The 18,097-nt window shown below is 36.8% G+C and overlaps 1 protein-coding gene across 12 annotated transcripts in view; it reads left to right on the top strand.

Annotated features, from left to right (window-relative positions):
• abi2a (abl-interactor 2a) overlaps window positions 1–11,095 on the top strand; it is a 53,037-nt gene extending 41,942 nt beyond the window's left edge. For 8 of the 12 annotated variants that reach the window (XM_055216531.2, XM_055216535.2, XM_055216530.2 and 5 more), the window contains 4 exons: window positions 3,518–3,676; window positions 4,512–4,598; window positions 4,796–4,957; window positions 10,158–11,095. In XM_055216531.2, coding sequence (XP_055072506.1) covers window positions 3,518–3,676; window positions 4,512–4,598; window positions 4,796–4,957; window positions 10,158–10,333 — 584 coding nt within the window. In that variant the 3' untranslated portion in view covers window positions 10,334–11,095. The remainder of the gene's footprint in view (window positions 1–3,517; window positions 3,677–4,511; window positions 4,599–4,795; window positions 4,958–10,157) is intronic. The other 4 variants (XM_055216533.2, XM_055216538.2, XM_055216540.2 and 1 more) reach the window with 1 other exon arrangement.
• The last annotated feature ends 7,002 nt before the right edge of the window (window positions 11,096–18,097 follow it).

The following is an 18,097-nucleotide window of genomic DNA, read 5'->3' as shown; positions in this document are numbered from 1 at the left end:
CAAATGCACGTTTTCTCAATGAATGAATTTGAATGAATTACGTTGAAATGCCACCACATCCAAAAGCCAGAGGGTGCTTTCGTGCAGAAACTCCATTTGTGCCACAGAAGAAGTATCATTACAAAACGCTATTCCATGAAATATCAAGAGGCATATTTATATCGCTGTTCTTCAGATTGAGTCAGGTATTTTCGTGATAATAATGATTGTGTTTGACGAGTGTTGCTTTTTTAAATGCACGTTATAAACGAGTCAAACTCATAGTGATTTTGATATTGGACTTCCTACTGATCACAGAGCCATAGTACATGCACAAGCTGTCCATGAAACAGGGTTCCCACGGGTCCTTGAAAGTTTGTGAATCTGGTGGAAAAAAATCAAGGCCCTGGGAAGTTTTTGAAAATATACATGCATAGATACAGGTCATTGAAAGTGCTTAAATCTATTTTATGCAAGAAGTTTTCTGGAAAAAAATCCATATTATTCCCTGTCTAGTGTAGGATAATATTACAAAAATTCTAGGGATGCACGATATATCGGCCGACATATCGTTATCGGCCGATAACTGCTTATTTTTAATATTATCGGTTATCGGTCTGATAGCAAAATTAGGCCGATAAATGAAAGCCGATAAATTATGGATTATTTTGGTTTGTTGAACCACTTTACTTGCTCATTGCTGGCCATGTGAAGTTTTGATTGGTGCTATCTGTGACATAGCACGAAGATGACACGTGTTGCGGGCTTAAGAAGAGTATGCTAGTCTAGCGCAAAGACAAGATGTCTGCGAGATTTTCATTGTGAAAATAATATGAATATTTATCGGCCTATAGATATCGGTTATTGCCCCCAAATTTAAAGAGTTATTGGTTATCGGCATCGGCCAAAATTTCCATATCAGTGCATCCCTAAAAAATTCTGAACTTTTTAAGCACACGTGCTAAACTGTTCACTTTAAATGCTTATATCTTGCATAATAATGCTTATAAATGCTTAAATGTGTATGTGAATGTTGATTCATACCAAAATGCTTTTTTGCGTAGTTGTGTTTGACACATGAAAACGTCTCGGGTTACGTATGTAACTGTTGTTTGCTGAGAAGGGAACGAGACGCTGCATCCCTGTAACGCTGTCTTTGGCAATATTTTAGATAGCGATATTCTTCCTGGCCTCCGCGTCACCCTGTCTTTGTCTTTAAGCCTCACCATTGGTTGAATTTGATATACACATTCAGATGCACTTACCACTAAGGGCCTTTTTAGGGTCACTACATTTGTTTTCTCTGATCGGATAGCTATTTGATTTGTTAAAACTGTTCAATTTACATTTGGCCACATAAATGCGTCTTGGCAAAACGGATATGAATCCAATCTTTTACCCCCACCCAAAATGCAAATACACTATTTATTACTCTGCCTTAAAAACTTAAGATGACGTTTATGCAACAATAGGCAGCACTTACTGTATGTTGTACTGTATGTTGGGCTGGGCATGCGCGTCTCCTTGCTCAGCATGAGCTGAAGCTCGCAGTACAGCGCAGCAGGAGAGTTACAGCGCGGTGATTTAATGCAGGTCCATGACAGGAAAAGCATTCACAAAACTCTCTCTTAAAGTTTTATTTCTTTGTTTAATATCATTTGAGTTTGTCATTAGACTCTTTTATTGATTCTAGGAAGCTTTTTTACCCGCTGTCGTCACTCCATAAAGCAACGAGCATGTCGTCTTTGTTTCTTTGCCTCTTTGACGGCTAACTTCCGGGTGACGTGCTTACGTTTGGGAGGAGTTATGGACTGAAAGATGTGGTTTCATCAACCAGATGTATTTACACTTCTCCAGTTTCATCTGAAATGCGTCCGAGACCACCTCCTGAAGTAGTTTGAGCGATCGGATTTAAATCCGTCTCGAAAACGTTTCGGAGGGCATTTACACCTGGTCTTTTTACGATCGGATAGCTATCCGATCAGAGAAAACGCATGAAGTGACCAGGTGTAAAAAGCCCCTAAGGCGTCCCCAAAGTGTCACCGCAGTGACGCAGCGCGAGTTCCCTCAAAAGGGAGCTGTAACAATGTATCTTAAAAGGTAACACAATGTAACCTTGCTCTCACTTGTAATGTGTCCCCACATTTAGTCCTTAAATTTGAGGGTATTGGACCTGGAAAGTCCTTGGAAGGTCCTTGAATTTGAGGTTAGCCAAGGTGTGGGAACCCTGATGAAACACAGAATCGGAGCCTTGCGATTCAGAATCGATTTCAGACAGGTTTTTTTAAAGGTCGCGTTCTTTCTGTGTTTTTGAAGCTTTGATTGTGTTTACGGTGCACAATATAACATGTGTTTATGTTTCACGAGTAAAAAAAGCGGTATTTTTCACACAATTTACTTATCTGTATAGCGCTGTTTTCACTGTTCTAAAACGGGCTGATGTCTTCCTTGTTCTATGAAGTCCCTCCTTCAGAAATGTGTATTGAGTTCTGATTGTGTAGTTTGTTTAGTGTGCTGTGATTCGATAGCAGCTTAGCCGTTACTGTCGACTGATGTTTTCCTGTGGGCGGAGTTTAGTCAAAAAACTGTTCTAGTGATGTCATTAATGCAGGAATTAGAGGGCTGTAGTCCAAACCGTCCGTTCGTTGTAGGCTTTTAAAGTTGAATTCTATAAAAGAAAATATATAGCCTGGCAGTGAACTTTGAGCTTTATCATTTTAAAGGGAATTATTTATGCTATTATAGCAACATTACACACTAACTAGGGTTTTAAAAAATGGGATCAGAAAGAACGTGATCTTTAATGGGAACGCGTTGCATCGATGCACATCCCTACCCAAAATGCAGAAAGGACTGTGCCTTTTTTGGAGTTAATTATTATTATTATTAAATTACATCGCTGCTTACGTGCTAGTGGGAGATGCGAACATTAACTAACAGGCAGTTTGTGCAGTCCATGGTAGGTGCACATCAGAGCATGCTGTCTACACCAAAGTCATCTTGCAGCAAATCTTCATCTTTGCACAATTTGAATTACAACATTGTTTAGATGATTGTATCATGTGCTCTTCAAAAGTGTCTGCAGTGTCACTAACAGAACAGAATTGTACTACGAATGATCTTCATGATTTTGCACTTCCTGTTTTCCCCCACCTGATAATTTCTGGCCAATGAATACATGACCTTAACACATGTGGTTTTGTTTACAAATTTTGGTTTACTTGCAAAAAGATCAGTGTGAAAGCAAACCACACCAAACAAAAAATTGACTTTTTTTGGTCCGGACCCATGCAAGTGAACCAACGGACTTTCCTGGTATGAATGCACCCTCATTTTGAGAATAGGTGTATAAAGATTGATTTGTCATTGATTTCTATTTTTGACATGACTTTGTGCAGTCAATATTGAAGATATCAAGGTTATATTTTCGCAGAATAATTTTTATGTAGAAGACAGTAAATCACTTTAGCTGGATTTTCACAGCCACACATAATTCAGTATGTTTGTGTTAATCGTTGTTTTCTGGTTGGTTGTGCAGGCAGTCATCAGTTCTTCAGCATGAACAGACCCGTCCCAAGACAGATATCACCTACAGTGGGAGGGTCGCTGCCGTATCGCAGAGCGTCTTCAATCACAGGTCAGGCCTCAATGACCTCCAACCAGCAGAACGGAGGACCTCATTACAGTCAGAACCAAGGTACTGCTCTTACTCTTTATGTGTGTGTAGAAAAGGATAGCAAAACATTTCACAAATTAAATATCACACATGGCACAAATTCAACTTTGTTTCAGCTAAAAACTAACTGTAATGTTTCTCTGAAATCATCAGGTGTTACGGGTGGTATGTTTACCAGGGAATAGGTTAAGCTGGAAGTATAGTTCAGTTTTTACGAATACGCGAGAGTCTGAAATTTTGTAACCATGCATACTTTTTACGCATAGGTCACGCATGCGCCTAGAGGAGAATTTATTATGTTGGCCAGTGGTGACTTCTCTGCCTAGGGGCGTGAAATCAAAATATGTTTTGCTCGTGTTTTCAAAATATGTGTTTGGCGCATCATATGAACCATGTGCATCACATGTCTTGTCAAAATAAGTGCCTGCCTATACATGTTGTGACGAGCTTCGCATTGTGTGCCCTCAAAAAAAGAAGTCACCGCCCGCCACTGATGTAGGCCAACAGATGCGTTTTATGTGTTAAATCTCTGTGTACACGTACGAGTCAAATAAACTATGCTTTGCAAGGCTGTGCATTCAGCCTGGCACGTTCGTTCGCGTACATGTAAAAAATCAAACTATACTCCCGGCTTTGTGAACTGTGTAGCTGGTGTACAGTAGATCCACCATTCATACTTTCTGCTCTGGTTGATGTCACTTCCTGTTTGTCACACACTACACTAACAACATAACGTTTTGGTCATTTACATTCACTCGGTTTTTACCTTTCTGTATGTGTCTTGGTTCATTGGTCACCATACCTCCCCATTTCGCCCTCTGTCTCTTTCTGTGCTTTTTGTGGTGGTGTGGATTAGCCTCAGTGGCCCCTCCTCCCCCCTCCATACTGCAGATCACACCCCAGCTTCCCCTGACGGGTTTTGTGGCTCGCGTACAGGAATCCAGTAAGTGGCTTTGCGCTTTGTTTAATGAGCCCCTCATGCCATCACACCACACATACACGTTCAGTTGGTGAGAATGTCTCATCGCTATTCCTCATCCACAGCAAATCCAAATCATCATTAACTCCTGCTTGTCCTGCATGGAAGCATGTGTATGTGTTGCTGTCTGTGAGTTTCTATTGATTGGTCTGCTGTGTCAGTTTCAGAGGTTTCTCCTCCACATCCCCCTGCAGAAGAGCTGTTTGAAGAGAAACGGCATCCTCCCGCTCCAGAATATGAGGAGGAATCTGCTGTGGTTGAATACAGTGACCCGTATGCTGAAGAAGACCCACCCTGGGCTCCACAGACTTACGTGGAGAAAGGTACTAGTATAAACATGTGAGCATTCAGGCAAAATGTGTTCAAATATGGTGTCCTGTAGGGGTGTGACGAGATCAACAATCGTTTTTGCCTTTATTAAACAGTGAGGTTAGGATAGGACAGGGAGGAAAGAGGAGTATGGGATCGGCAAATGACCACGAGCCAGGAATCGAACTCGGGTCGCAGAAAGTGCGAAAGCACCACATGTCGGAGCGCTGCCCAATACACCATCGGCTCTGACAAAAAATATTGTTTTTTATAATTGATACAGTATCTGCAAACAATATATCCCGATACGCACGTGTATCAATATTTTCTTAAACCCCTCATTTCTAATTAGCATTTTTTTATTGCTGCACTTCAATTTAGCCACCTTACTATTCAGCAGGGCTTAGGGATCTGAATTTTATGATATTTGGCTTGTATAAATATATTTGTTTTAGCATTTACTAGGGCAGACATCCCACCACTTCCAGAGGTTCTGGGAGTCTTCCACATACTAGAGGCTACCTAATGCCTGTAAATGTAAAACATCCCAGAGATTGAGAATGTGAGAATGACAGCGTGTGACAAGACGAAGCAGGAAAATGACAGGGAGCATATCCTGATTGGTCGGTGAGCTACCTCCCTAAATGTAGTTTTTACAGGGTTGGATGTCTGCTACATCAGTGGTTTTCGATCTTGTCCCAGGGGACCCACGGCTCTGCATATTTTGCGTGTTTCCCTTGACTGACACACCCAGTTCTGTTCATGGATCTCTCCCTTAATGAGCTGATGATCTAAATCAGGTGTGTTAGATAAGGGAGACATTCAGAATGTGCAGAGCGGGGGATCCCCTGGGAACAGTTTGAAAATGACTGCGCTACAAGACCATATTTTACTTGCTTAATCGCACTTTGGATGTAACAGTCCGGTTACAATTATTTTACAGTTAGTAACACTACACTGTAAACCCGAACAGTACAATGTAAAAGTTCTTTCAAGTTTTATTTGTTTTCAATGATTTCACCGTTTTGGATGCAAAAACAATAAAATGAGTCAAAGAATTTCGCTAACTCAAAAATGAGTCATTTCAGTACCACAGCCTCATTTTAACAAACACTGCAAATAATTACAAACTTTAGGTGGTTGTGATGAGGTTTGTGGCATTCACTCTGCTTTACTTCAGCTTAACGTTAAATCAGCACGGTTGGTTGAGGATAGGGTTGTAACGGTATGGCGGTATACCTTGCTATTAACTTTTAAGATTATCATACCGTAAACGTTTGCTCATACACGGTTTTGAAAAAAAATAAAGCAGATCTCGCCTGCGCTACTACGTGCATGCAACTTTATTCGGCGTGACTGCTAGACTCCACTCGTTTATGTACGGCAGAGAAAAGGCAAGAGACTACAAATTCTAACCCCATTCCCCACCAGAAAAAAGTTCAAATCTACAGTATGGGAATACTTTAGGTATACGAAAACGAACGCGGGGTTGTCCTTGAAGATGAATATCCAGTTTGCAAGAAATGTGGACGAAGAGTTGCTGCAAAAAGAGGCACTAAAGCCCATTTAAGTGATTTATATTACAGATCGATTTAAGTTGATTATACCAGAGTTGTATAGTACTTAAGTATTTTTACTTTCTACATAAAAGTAAATTTTCAATTATTCGTATTTTATTAGTGTGTTTCTTTGGAAAACAAACATTCCAAAACATATCATAATTTTTACTCCACTACATTTCATAACTTCAAGTTTTTGGTTTATATTTAATATTAAAGAACATTAAATATCTAGTATTTTTTTGTACTTTTACTTAAGTAAAAATTTTTTTCGTACTTTTACTCAAGAAAGTAAAAGTACACAATTTTTATGTAATTAGGCATTAAATCAATTTTAATATGCAATATATAATAAATACACAGTATGATTCTATGCTTTAGAATGTAGTGAAGATTTTTTAGTAAAGAAAAGTTAATTTTTTTCTAAGACACACTCTGAAAAAGCACAGATGCTTGGAAAATGTAACTAAAATACTTAATGAGTATACACCTCTGGATTATACTTATGCCATATAATAAAAACTATACATTTCACTCACTATATGACGATGTGAACAAATGAATATATCCAGAGCAGCTCTGAGAGAATTTAATGAGTATTTTATCATTTTATTTAAAAGAATAAAATTAAAAGAATCAAAAAAGATTACGAATCAAAGTACTTTTTTCGAAATTGTATTTTTTTCCAAAAAGTTTAATATAATAAACCATATGTTCAACCCAAAACCCCTATCTGTTTTTATTAATTTAAGGGTCATTGTAGCTAATGATAATAATAATAATAATAATTAAGGGTTTAATACCGGCAAACCGCGAAACTGTGATAGTTTCTGGGACAATTATCATACAGTGGAAATCTCATACCGTTACAACCCTAGTTGAGGAACACGATTGGTTGAGGAGGATTTCCAGTTCACAGCATGCTTTGCATAAGCCTGCATTACTAGAGCATTTTTTTTAATTAGGTGATATTTTATGTGGTTTTCAGTAAAGAGAAAGACTCAATAGTGTTAAACATTTATTTACGTTGGAGATTTAGAAGAGTTATCTATTTTTGTTTTGTGGTTACTAGGGGTGTGACGAGACGCTTAATCCACGAGACGAGACGAGACACGAGATTGGGTTCACGAGAACGAGACGAGACGATATTTTTACACTTTTTAAGAAACCCTCGATGATAAAATAAATGAATAAGAAACTGAAATCATGTTATTTTTAAATGTTTTAACTAATCAAGGACTGGCCATAACAATTATTTTACTAACTGATTATGAAGTAATTTGTTATTTTTGGGTAATAAAAATAGACCCAAGTGAGCAGTAGCCTTTAAAATTACATAATAACGAAGATGCAATAATAATTGGTTCAAATAAAGTATTAAAACCAAGTTACATTAAACAACATTACATTAACAAACACATTACATTTGTGGTCTATAAATAAAAAGCATTATGTATATATTATAACAAATGCCTGCAGGGGGAGATAGTTGACTCGTCTCGCGGACGCTATCTTCACTTTCACTTAGACGGAGAGAAACGCTTATTTTTTAGCCAAACAATGTTTAAATTCATTTGAATATTTAATATACGTCCATTTCTTTACAATAGAAATGAACATGCAGACATTAAATCATGTAAACTCTGTGATGGTTTAATCTGCTGAGACTTCACATCTGACAGTGATCACCAGACAAACACAACACGTCTCAGACTTCACACGTGCTCCCAAACGAACATTATTGGAAACCCAAACAAAAAAGCAAATGCAGTAAAAGACAGAATATAATGCATGCACTGTAAGAGGCTAATTACACCACCCACGCTTTAAACGCTTGGAAACGCAAGGCGCGACGCACTGCCTTTTTTTTTAAAAAGAGCAGTGCGAGTCGACGCGGCTTTTAATATTGCTAGGCAACCACCTAGTCAGCTGTCTTGTCAATCAAATATTGAAGCGTGCGCTCTTTTGCTGTTAACTGTCACATTAGCAGAAACTTTAAAAAGATGACGCTTGCTCTGACCTTATTTGAGGGTGAGAGGTGCACAAACACGCAGCAGAGAGTTAGCGAGTGGAGTCCGGTTCTTCAAAGCAACTGTAAACTTCCCTCACCACAACGTAAGGCCCGCATCTCCCCTCATTCGAGTGGACAATGGAAAGGCGCGAATGACGTCGGGCGCTTCTCCGCTCAGCGTTCCTTCAAAGGCGCGTGCTGCGGCCGCCGGCAAAAACAGCAAGGCGCTCAGCGCGCATAAACAGCGCGCAAACGCTCCATGCCCATAGAATATCATTTAAAAAAGGCGCCTGCAACTGCCATAAACGCTTTTGGTGTAACTGGCCCCTAAAAGGGTCAAACAGAAAGCTGCATCCTCGGAGGTCGCATATGCAGGCTGCATACGTCATTAAGGTTTATTTCAGATCATTAACTGAGCATTACATTCGCAAGTCGTGAGCATATTACAACAATTTGCGATTAACTAAATTATTAGTAAACTTTATAATTGTTAGTAGTCTCTAATAAGACAGTCTTTATGAAGTAAATGCAGTTTAAAAATGCGACCTCCGAGGGATCTAGTCTTTTATTTGAGAAACGGCCAGAATTTCACCTACACAAGAAATCTCGCGAGACACACTTAATCTCGCGATACATATTTAATCTCGCGAGATCTCGTCGCACGAGATCTCGTCACACCCCTAGTGGTTACCACTGTTCAGAAGTGTAGTGCCTATGCTTAGGCTGTAGATCGGATGTGTGGTGCTTTATTATAGAATATTATATACAATAACTTGGCCAATGCCAACACTGAGCTCAGTTTCTTCACACTTGCATACACAAGTCACATTGTCTGTTTCAGTGACAAAAAAAGGTAAACACTGCTTAAGGTGAAACACTAGTTTTAAGGATTACAATAAATATTAAATACAATAAAATATAAATTTTTAAATTTGGATTAATTGTAATTTATAAATATTATTTATTTAAACAGATTTTAGTAAACAAACCCAAATTTTTTAAGTAATCTGTAAAACCTGACAAGTTCAGAGTACAAAAACATTTGTGGAAACTTCTTTGTAAAATTCTTTGAATTTTTAAAAAATGTTTTGTATTTTACAATTTTTTTGTTTTTTTTATTTTCCTTATTTTTATAATGTTTTTTCCACTGTTTGATTTAAAATGTAGCTGCTTTGCAACAATGCAAAATTGTGAAACGCGCTATAGATGGTTTCATCGGACGCACACACGTGTTTGCGGTTAGGCACCCGAAAAGAAGTGATCTTCCGGTCTGTATTTATTTATCAGTCTGGCTTGTGGCTAGACAGATCTCTGAAACAAATACCTCTTCAAAAATAAAATGTTTTGATTTGCTAAAGACAAAGGGAAGATGATGAGGTTTAGCAGCCAGGGAAGAACTCAAGGAACTGTAGCTGACATTGTATACATTAATTTTACACAGTAATGTTAGCTCCAGTGTCATCATTAATATGTGTTCGATATGATATTTATCAACAAAGGTAATTTACTTGTCATTTATTTTACTTGATTTCCAGAAATAAACTAAGTAGGAGTCCACAAAAGCTGTTTGTTTATTGTTGCTGCTGAAACCATTTATAGAAACAAAATGAATATGTGCCTAACTTTGAGTTTTCTCTTTTTAAGTGGTGGCTATTTACGATTACACCCAAGACAAGGAAGATGAGCTTTCTTTCCAGGAGGGGGCCATCATCTATGTCATTAAAAAGAATGATGATGGCTGGTATGAAGGAGTGATGAACAGCACTACCGGACTCTTCCCTGGAAACTATGTGGAGTCCATCATGCACTACGCAGAGTGAGCGCGTACACCACCATGCAGAAGAGCGCATGTGTGCTATTCAAACTTTTGCACCAAGGACCTTGAGAAGAACACATTTATCAGAATATTTTAGTAATGAAAGCTAATAAGTTTACTGTTACTTTAATGAAGGATAACTTTGAAGTTCAGGTTGTCTATAAGCTAGAATTTGAATGGTGGTATTGTTGGCTATTCATAACATTTTCTCATTCCACAAGGCATTTCAACATTGGGGCTGACTGATGGTTCTCTAGTTTCCAAATGACCTAATGGTGGGTTCATAAGTGAGGTTCAAAAAGGGATTTCAGTACAGCGAATGCAGTTAGGAATACAAGACAAGTGTGCAGCTGAAGACAATAGGAGCAGCTTTCTATTTATTTCATCTTGTGAGTTTTTAAATCTCTCTAAAGTGTTTTGTTTTTAATAATTGTCTGATTTCTTATATATCTTATTAAAGGAATTTGCTTTAAAGTGTATTAAAAATAGTTTAATCGTACATACAGATATAATAAATGGTGCCTGCATTGGGCCATGATTAATTCCCACAAAGATTTCTTTTTTGTTGTTGTTTTAACTCAAGACATGGTCAGTCTCGGCACACATGCAATACTACACATCTAATAACCTCATGAATGTTCTATTCTTTTACTATTGTGTAGTGATGCTAACAACCATTTCAAATGGCCAATTTTCTTTAATGTATGTGTATGATGTGATACATAGACTGCATGCTTAATAAAACAAACCTTATTTATATCATTTACATTTTAGTTATTCATTATTTTTACACTTATCTGCAGAGTTTCCACGCTCATCGATCTTCATGAGTCTTTTGTACATTTGTAGTTATTTAAATCCTAATAATTGAAATTATTGGTACCTGATGTACAAATGCAAAAACGTCAATCAGTACTTATATCTAAAGAATAAAATCACGGAAAGTCATGAAAATCGGTTGTGTGGCACCCTGTATATGTTTCTTGTTACTAATTCCTCGTATACCCAAAAGATCATATGATTGTTCATTCGGTGCATGTAAAAATAATATGCGGTTTTGTTCCTGTCAATGTGAATAAGCTACTATTTGACAATCGTGTAAAAAGTGTTTAAAAGTTTTTAAAAGGGCAAGACTTGTGTCTTTACGTTTTGGCATGCATATCTTGACATGAAAATTAAAGGGATAGTTCACCCAAAAATAAAAATTCTGTCATTTACTTTCAAAACCTGTATACATTTCTTTGTTCTTCTGATTATTTTAAGCAATGTTTGTAACCAAACAGTTTTGTAGCATCACCATTTTTTCTACTATGAAGTCAATGGTGCTCCTTGGTTACAAATATTGTTGTATTCGTTGTAACAAATGATGACGGTATTTACATTTTTTTAGGTACACTATCCCGTACACATTACATTGAATAGGTATACTATCCCTATTCAATGTAAATGAAACTGCATGCTAGAACTACAGCAGGAGAAAAGGATCCCACTTTACCATTGCAATAATACTGGCAAAACATGATGTTCAAAGGGTTTAGTTTGACTGTTACCTCTGTTTGAAAGCACATCATTGCAGACAGAAGATAAAAAATATCTATTTTAACAATGATTTTTGTAAAAAGTATATAAGTATATTCTTGTGTGTAAAGTTGTAAACCAATAAAACTATAGACAAACGTATTTTTATGTGAGAAGATAAAGTTATGGTTCAAATGTGTTTTCCTTTCCAGTACTATGCAAGTATACTTGCTTTTTCAGCTTTACATGTTATTTGCATCTGATTTCTCATGTCTGCAAAAGCTGTGAGCATGTATTGATGAATGTATTTTCAAGGAAGAAAATCCTAAAATGTCTCTTCCTCACATTGTGTGTTCTAGTGCAGTTACAGTGTTCGGGATACACGCCCATGGTCTTTTTCAGATTTGCATAACTTGGCAGAGAACAGGGGTCCAGATGGTTTGAGACGTACGTAAGATTGCTGGAGGTTGTGCACACAGCCACCCACAGACTGAGAGGAAGAGCAGCTATTCTGCAGCGATGCAAAGAAATACTTCACCTCAATATAAAAATTCTCATATTTATTCACCTTCTTGTTATAGATACAACTTCCTTTCTTCAGTTGAACACAAGGTATTTTATTAACATATATTTGGTGTACGTATGTACCGAAATGTTGAATCTCTAAAAATCACATCCATAGATGTTAAATGAATAAAGAAAAGATACTCAAGTCTTTTGGGTGTACTATTGCTTTAATAGGTCCAGTATACCTGTATGTTACAAAATATGTCTGTGGTCATGATTTTTTTCAAATGTTTATGCTGTAGTAGCCGGATATGTATAAGTTTTTTTTTTGTTTTTTTTTTAAATCAAATCAACCTCACAATTTAAGGTTTAAATCGTTCTAAAACAATCTTTACAACCCCCAGCCATCTTTATACTGTGTAAAACCATCTTAGCTTTTCATGCTGTAAACCACAGCATTCACAGGCAATCTGCAATTGCTTAGTTAGTAGGCTATTAAAGCAACACTAAAGAACTCTGGCTCTTTGCTCCCCCTACAGGTTAGAAGCGTAATTGTTCATTACCACTGTCGTAAATACTGCAGCATAGCTGGCTCTGATTGGATTGTAGGTCTGCCGTAAAGCAAGTTTTTGTAGTTTTCACTCGAACTACAGGACCACTACCCGACGGTTGGAAACTTCTTTAGTGCGGTTTTGGCCGATAGAGGGCTGCAAAGCGAATGTGAAAGTGCAGTTCACCCTGTTTTGAGTGGATGAACCACTGAAACTTTTTTGGAAACGTTATTTTAAGGTAAAAAAAAACTCTTTGGTGTTGCTTTAATAATTTAATATGCCATTCATTCAAGTCAGTGCTTATTCTTGTTGAGACCATCTGAATATTAACTAATATCTTTACCTTATTTTTTGTTACTATTTTTTTCCTGCCACTGTGAATACTTTTTTAAATCATTAGCATAGTATAATCGTACTATACGCCTTACTTATACGCACTTTTTCAAATGCCGCAATACATTGCCGCCATCTAGTGATTATATAGGCTACATAACTGGCATGTACACGACAGTGGTGTAGTCTAGATTTTTGTAGTGAGTATACTGTGATTTTTCCCTCTCACCCTTATGCTCACTCGTCCCAGCGCGACACCCCATAAGCACCACCACACTTACAGATGCATACAGAATGGATCTTCACGTAATCGAGAGCATTCTGAAAGTGTACTCATAAACACATAAACTGAATGTGTTATCAACATGTCAGTTTATTATAAGAAAAAAAGAGTTTAACAGCCAATGGGTTTACAGCTGGGGAAACTGGATGGATTTTTAGACTGGTTTAGTGTTAATTAACATCTAACTCGGGGCCAAAAGTTACTCAACTGTTAATTAAAATTAAATAAACTGTTTACAATCTTCAATCCGTGGCTAACACAAGCATTGAAGGAGAAAAAAATATCCACTCTTTCAATAGCTATTATCTGACAACTATTGATAACATTACCATGTGTAATTTAATGGTGTAAATGTTTTTAATTAATACACATTTAAGATGACAATGAATTAACTCTAATTTGCATAGTCATTGAAATAAAAGCTTATTTTATGCATATAATACAAGCAGTGTCTAAAAATGAAAATAGGCTTTTACTTAATTATTATTACAAGACCATCATGTAGCCTAATATTAGACACCCAAACCAAAGTGAAGAAAATTATCTTTAATTTGCAAGTCTGAACTGAACATCAACGCAGACATGATTTTCCTCACAAAACTTTAAGATCATATACATCTTGAACATATATATATAAATTAACACAGAGAAGGAAAGTTTAACACTATGAAGCACAAGCAAACATGCTGAAAGCTAAAACCATCAGGATATAATTATGGGCTTATTTTATTGCATTTGGAGCCTTACCTCCAGATAAACTAATAAACTGGACTGATGTTTTAAATGCTGTTTACTCACATGTGCGTTGTTAACTCTCCGGATTTTATATTGCAGCAGCTCGCTCACTTCACATGGATTGTTTGTTTACAGTGTCGCGTGAGCAGCTACACTGCAGGTTCGACTTCATTTGGCGGTAAGCAGACCCTTTGGTGATGTCAAAGTACCGCGAGAGCGATTCAAAGCAGATTTCTCCATGTGATAAATGCAATCGCTCTCGCGGTACTTTGCTGTCATTCGCATGTGGGTTCTTCTAGTGCCACACCAGTCTCCTCCCCAGTTTCGCGCCGCTATGGTAATTTGATTTCATACGCCGATCGGATCGCGCAGTTCGGCAGGAATTCAAACACACCAAATATATAGCCTAATATATATGCAGTTCAACCCGCTAAAATAGCAAGTGTAGCATGCTACTGGTCAGTGCTTTACATCTGAATTACGACTAAAAGTTTGAAATGTCAGAAAACCATGCTGTTACGCATCCTCAAGCTATTTTTAGTGGGTATACGGAAATCCTTGACAATTTCTAGTGGGTATACGGCGTATACCTGCGTATCACGTAGACTACACCACTGGTACACGATAACTCTACCAACCATTGCATCACCATCGCCTAGCAGCAGCCCTATGCCGCCGCCATTTTGGGGTGAAAGTCCGGTAGGTTCTTGCTGTCGCTATGACATTATCAGCCATAAAAATAAACGTACATTAAAGCTGAAATCCAACCTGACTGTTGACATTGACAACAGAATAACGTACAATCGCTAGAGTGATCATCAAATGCTTTAATCGGACCAATTTAGACAAACCTTTGCTGTCTAAAAATAATTTTATCTGAAAAATGGTTTCTAGTTCTAGTAGTAGTAGCATAAACACTAATATCAACACGTGAATATTAAAGACATGTGTCAGCGAAATGGTAATATATAACATCTGTAGACTGTTTTTTAGTATTGTCTTATATTAATTTCCATTAAAGCAAGACTGCAAACAAAAACTTTTAAACAGCCACTTATTATTCAATTATTACAGACAGCAATGCATCGTGTTCTATATGAGATCACCATGTTTAAAACATATTTAATACATATTTCATACCTTGTGGAGTAGTACCTAATAGTAATAAATATTAGTGATGGGCGATTTCAAAGCAGTGCTTCTTGAAGCCTGGAAACATTCACGTATCTTTTGTTTCGACTTTCGGAGCGTGTTTCAAACTGACCAAAGTCACGTGATTTTAGCAAACAAGGCTTTATTACGTCATATCTGTTTCGAACTCGGGTCAGTTTTATTATCAGGGGTGCAAACTTGTCACCTTTCGGCGAAATTCGCCGTTTTTAATCCAAAATAGGTCATCCTTGTGATTCGTCTAGATCCGATGAGTTTTTGAAAATGAGGGGTGAGGGGGGTCTACGACAGGGTCGCAATGAATGAAAATATGAAAATAATTTCCAGATATTGTGTTAATGATGTCAAATCACTAGCCAGTTTGGCGGGTTATGTTTTATAGTCACCTTATTTGCTCCCGAAGTTTAAACAGTCTGTGCAGAATGAGCGCACACACTTAACTCGTAGTATTTTCTAATCAAGGTTACGCGCCCACATCACATTGCTGTTCGCGTGGTCACCAAAACTTAACATTTGTACAGGTATTTAAGCACCGCAGTTTTAAAACAAGTGATTTTAAGCCGTTGAAACAAAAACAACAGTGCTATATGCGCGCGTTAGCTGTTTCAGTTTGAAAGGAGCGTGCAAGTCGCGCATCCGCCTCTCATTGAGCTTGTGAGTATTTTGCCACTGTATTAGCCTCAAATAAGTTACACACATGCGTCAAAATTCCCGTCTTTGCAAGTGTCCTTATAAACACGACTATTTAGGTAAAAGAAAGTAAACAGCTGAAAGAGAAAACGCATGTGTAAGAGTATTAGATCCGGACTTTGGTCTTAAAGGGGAAGTTACCTAATTTTGCTCCTGTCACTTGTATTAATAAAACGGCATTGAAAGAAAATCTATTACTGCTCTTAACTAAATCCCTTTTCTACCTTTAATACCTGTAATATTTGTATATCGAATTGTATAGGAATTGAATTCGAGTTGCTCGTTCAGGGTTCATATTCATACTGTATTAATATAGCTATGACTGTGAACTGTCGCGGTTACCACCTTCATTTACTAAAAGAAAATTATTTTTTAAAATCCAGAACAATGAGGTCAACTAATGTAGAAGGGTAGGCTACATGTATTTCCCCTTATGAAAAAAAGATTAACACAAGCTATACTACAGCTAAATATATTTTTGAGAAAACAAAAATAAATTAAAGAACATCATTTAGGTTTGTTAAGCGCAAATTAACAGAGCATCGGTCAATACAGAACAGCAGTGTCTTAAAGAAGTTAAAATTAGCCAGTATTTGTGCACCTGTAAATGTACAAAACGAATGCAATACAGAAGGCAGTGCATAATAATTTAGGGTATTTTTAATAATACATTAGTAGATAAATTAACGTGTATATATAAAGTATGAAAACGAATGTATCATTATTTTGGCTAAATTAAGCTGGAGAGGTCATTTTTAGTCACACAGATTTGTCATCATTTCAGAACAAGCTTAAATGCTATCTATAATAACTTACATTATATCTTGTGTCTTCCTTTGTCGAAAATATGTAGAAATATATGCGAGTAAAAAAGAAAAAAGCGGAAACGTTTAGCTCACGCGGGCCGAAGGAAAAAGCCGCTAATAAAGCAGACTCTCCGTGTATAGAGGATGCTGGGATGAAACAGTCGAGTCGGCAGATAATCATCAATGTTTAAAATCTTTCACGCAGATACTGTTGATGAAAAACTTGCATATCTAATGTCTATGTGAAAGTCAAGTGTGCATTCAGTTCACAAAAGCAACCGCAGCGTTATATTGGCTGCATCCACGGAGCAGACGCTAATGAGGTTTTAATGCTGGTAAGCAACCAGTTATATTTTGGCGTCATTTGTGTTTATTAGTTATATTTTGTCAGTAATTTTAATCTTTAAAACTGCATCTAGAGGCAGACGACACCACAGATATTCTGTCATCTCAGTTTTACTTTTTCACACATTCACTGTATGATTTAACGAAATGTGAAGTATTACATTTTTAATTGAAATTTACGATAAACAAATTGGCCTACTCTCTTAACTCTTGACAATCTATTTGGCCTTTTTTATACATGTACTGTATGTCGTGAAAAACAAGGCGGCATATAGTTTCATGAATTTAACGTGAAAGGCGCGGTTGTTGCGGTTGCTTTTTTCCATGCGGTTGGGCTTTTCAGTAGCGCGGTCATGCGGTTACCGCGACAGCCCTACTGTGAACAGAACAAACCCTGAATTGTTTGTTTATGTATAGGCCTACTGAATAATAGGAAATACTACGTTTCTTTTTTAAATAAGTTTCTGTAACACTAAACGCTTTGTATTTGTTCACATTAGTAAATGCATTATGATCAAACGATGAACAATATATTGTAAGCATTTATTAATTCTTGTTTATGTCATTACAGTAATTGATGTAAGTTTGTGGTTAACAGTTTCAAATTTGATTTTAAAAAATGTATTAGTAAATGCTCAAATTAAAAAGATTTACAATGAATAAATAATTAATAAAACTATTAAAATTAAAAGAAAATACAAATTATATATATATATATATATATATATATATATATATATATATATATATATATATATATATATATATATATATATATATATATATATATATATATATATATATATAAAATTAGCAATTGTATCTTTGTC

Source organism: Misgurnus anguillicaudatus, chromosome 17 (genome assembly GCF_027580225.2).
Source record: "Misgurnus anguillicaudatus chromosome 17, ASM2758022v2, whole genome shotgun sequence".
Taxonomy (NCBI): Eukaryota; Metazoa; Chordata; class Actinopteri; order Cypriniformes; family Cobitidae; genus Misgurnus; species Misgurnus anguillicaudatus.
Note: the sequence above shows the minus strand (reverse complement) of the source record. Positions and strands in the feature narration are given on the sequence as shown.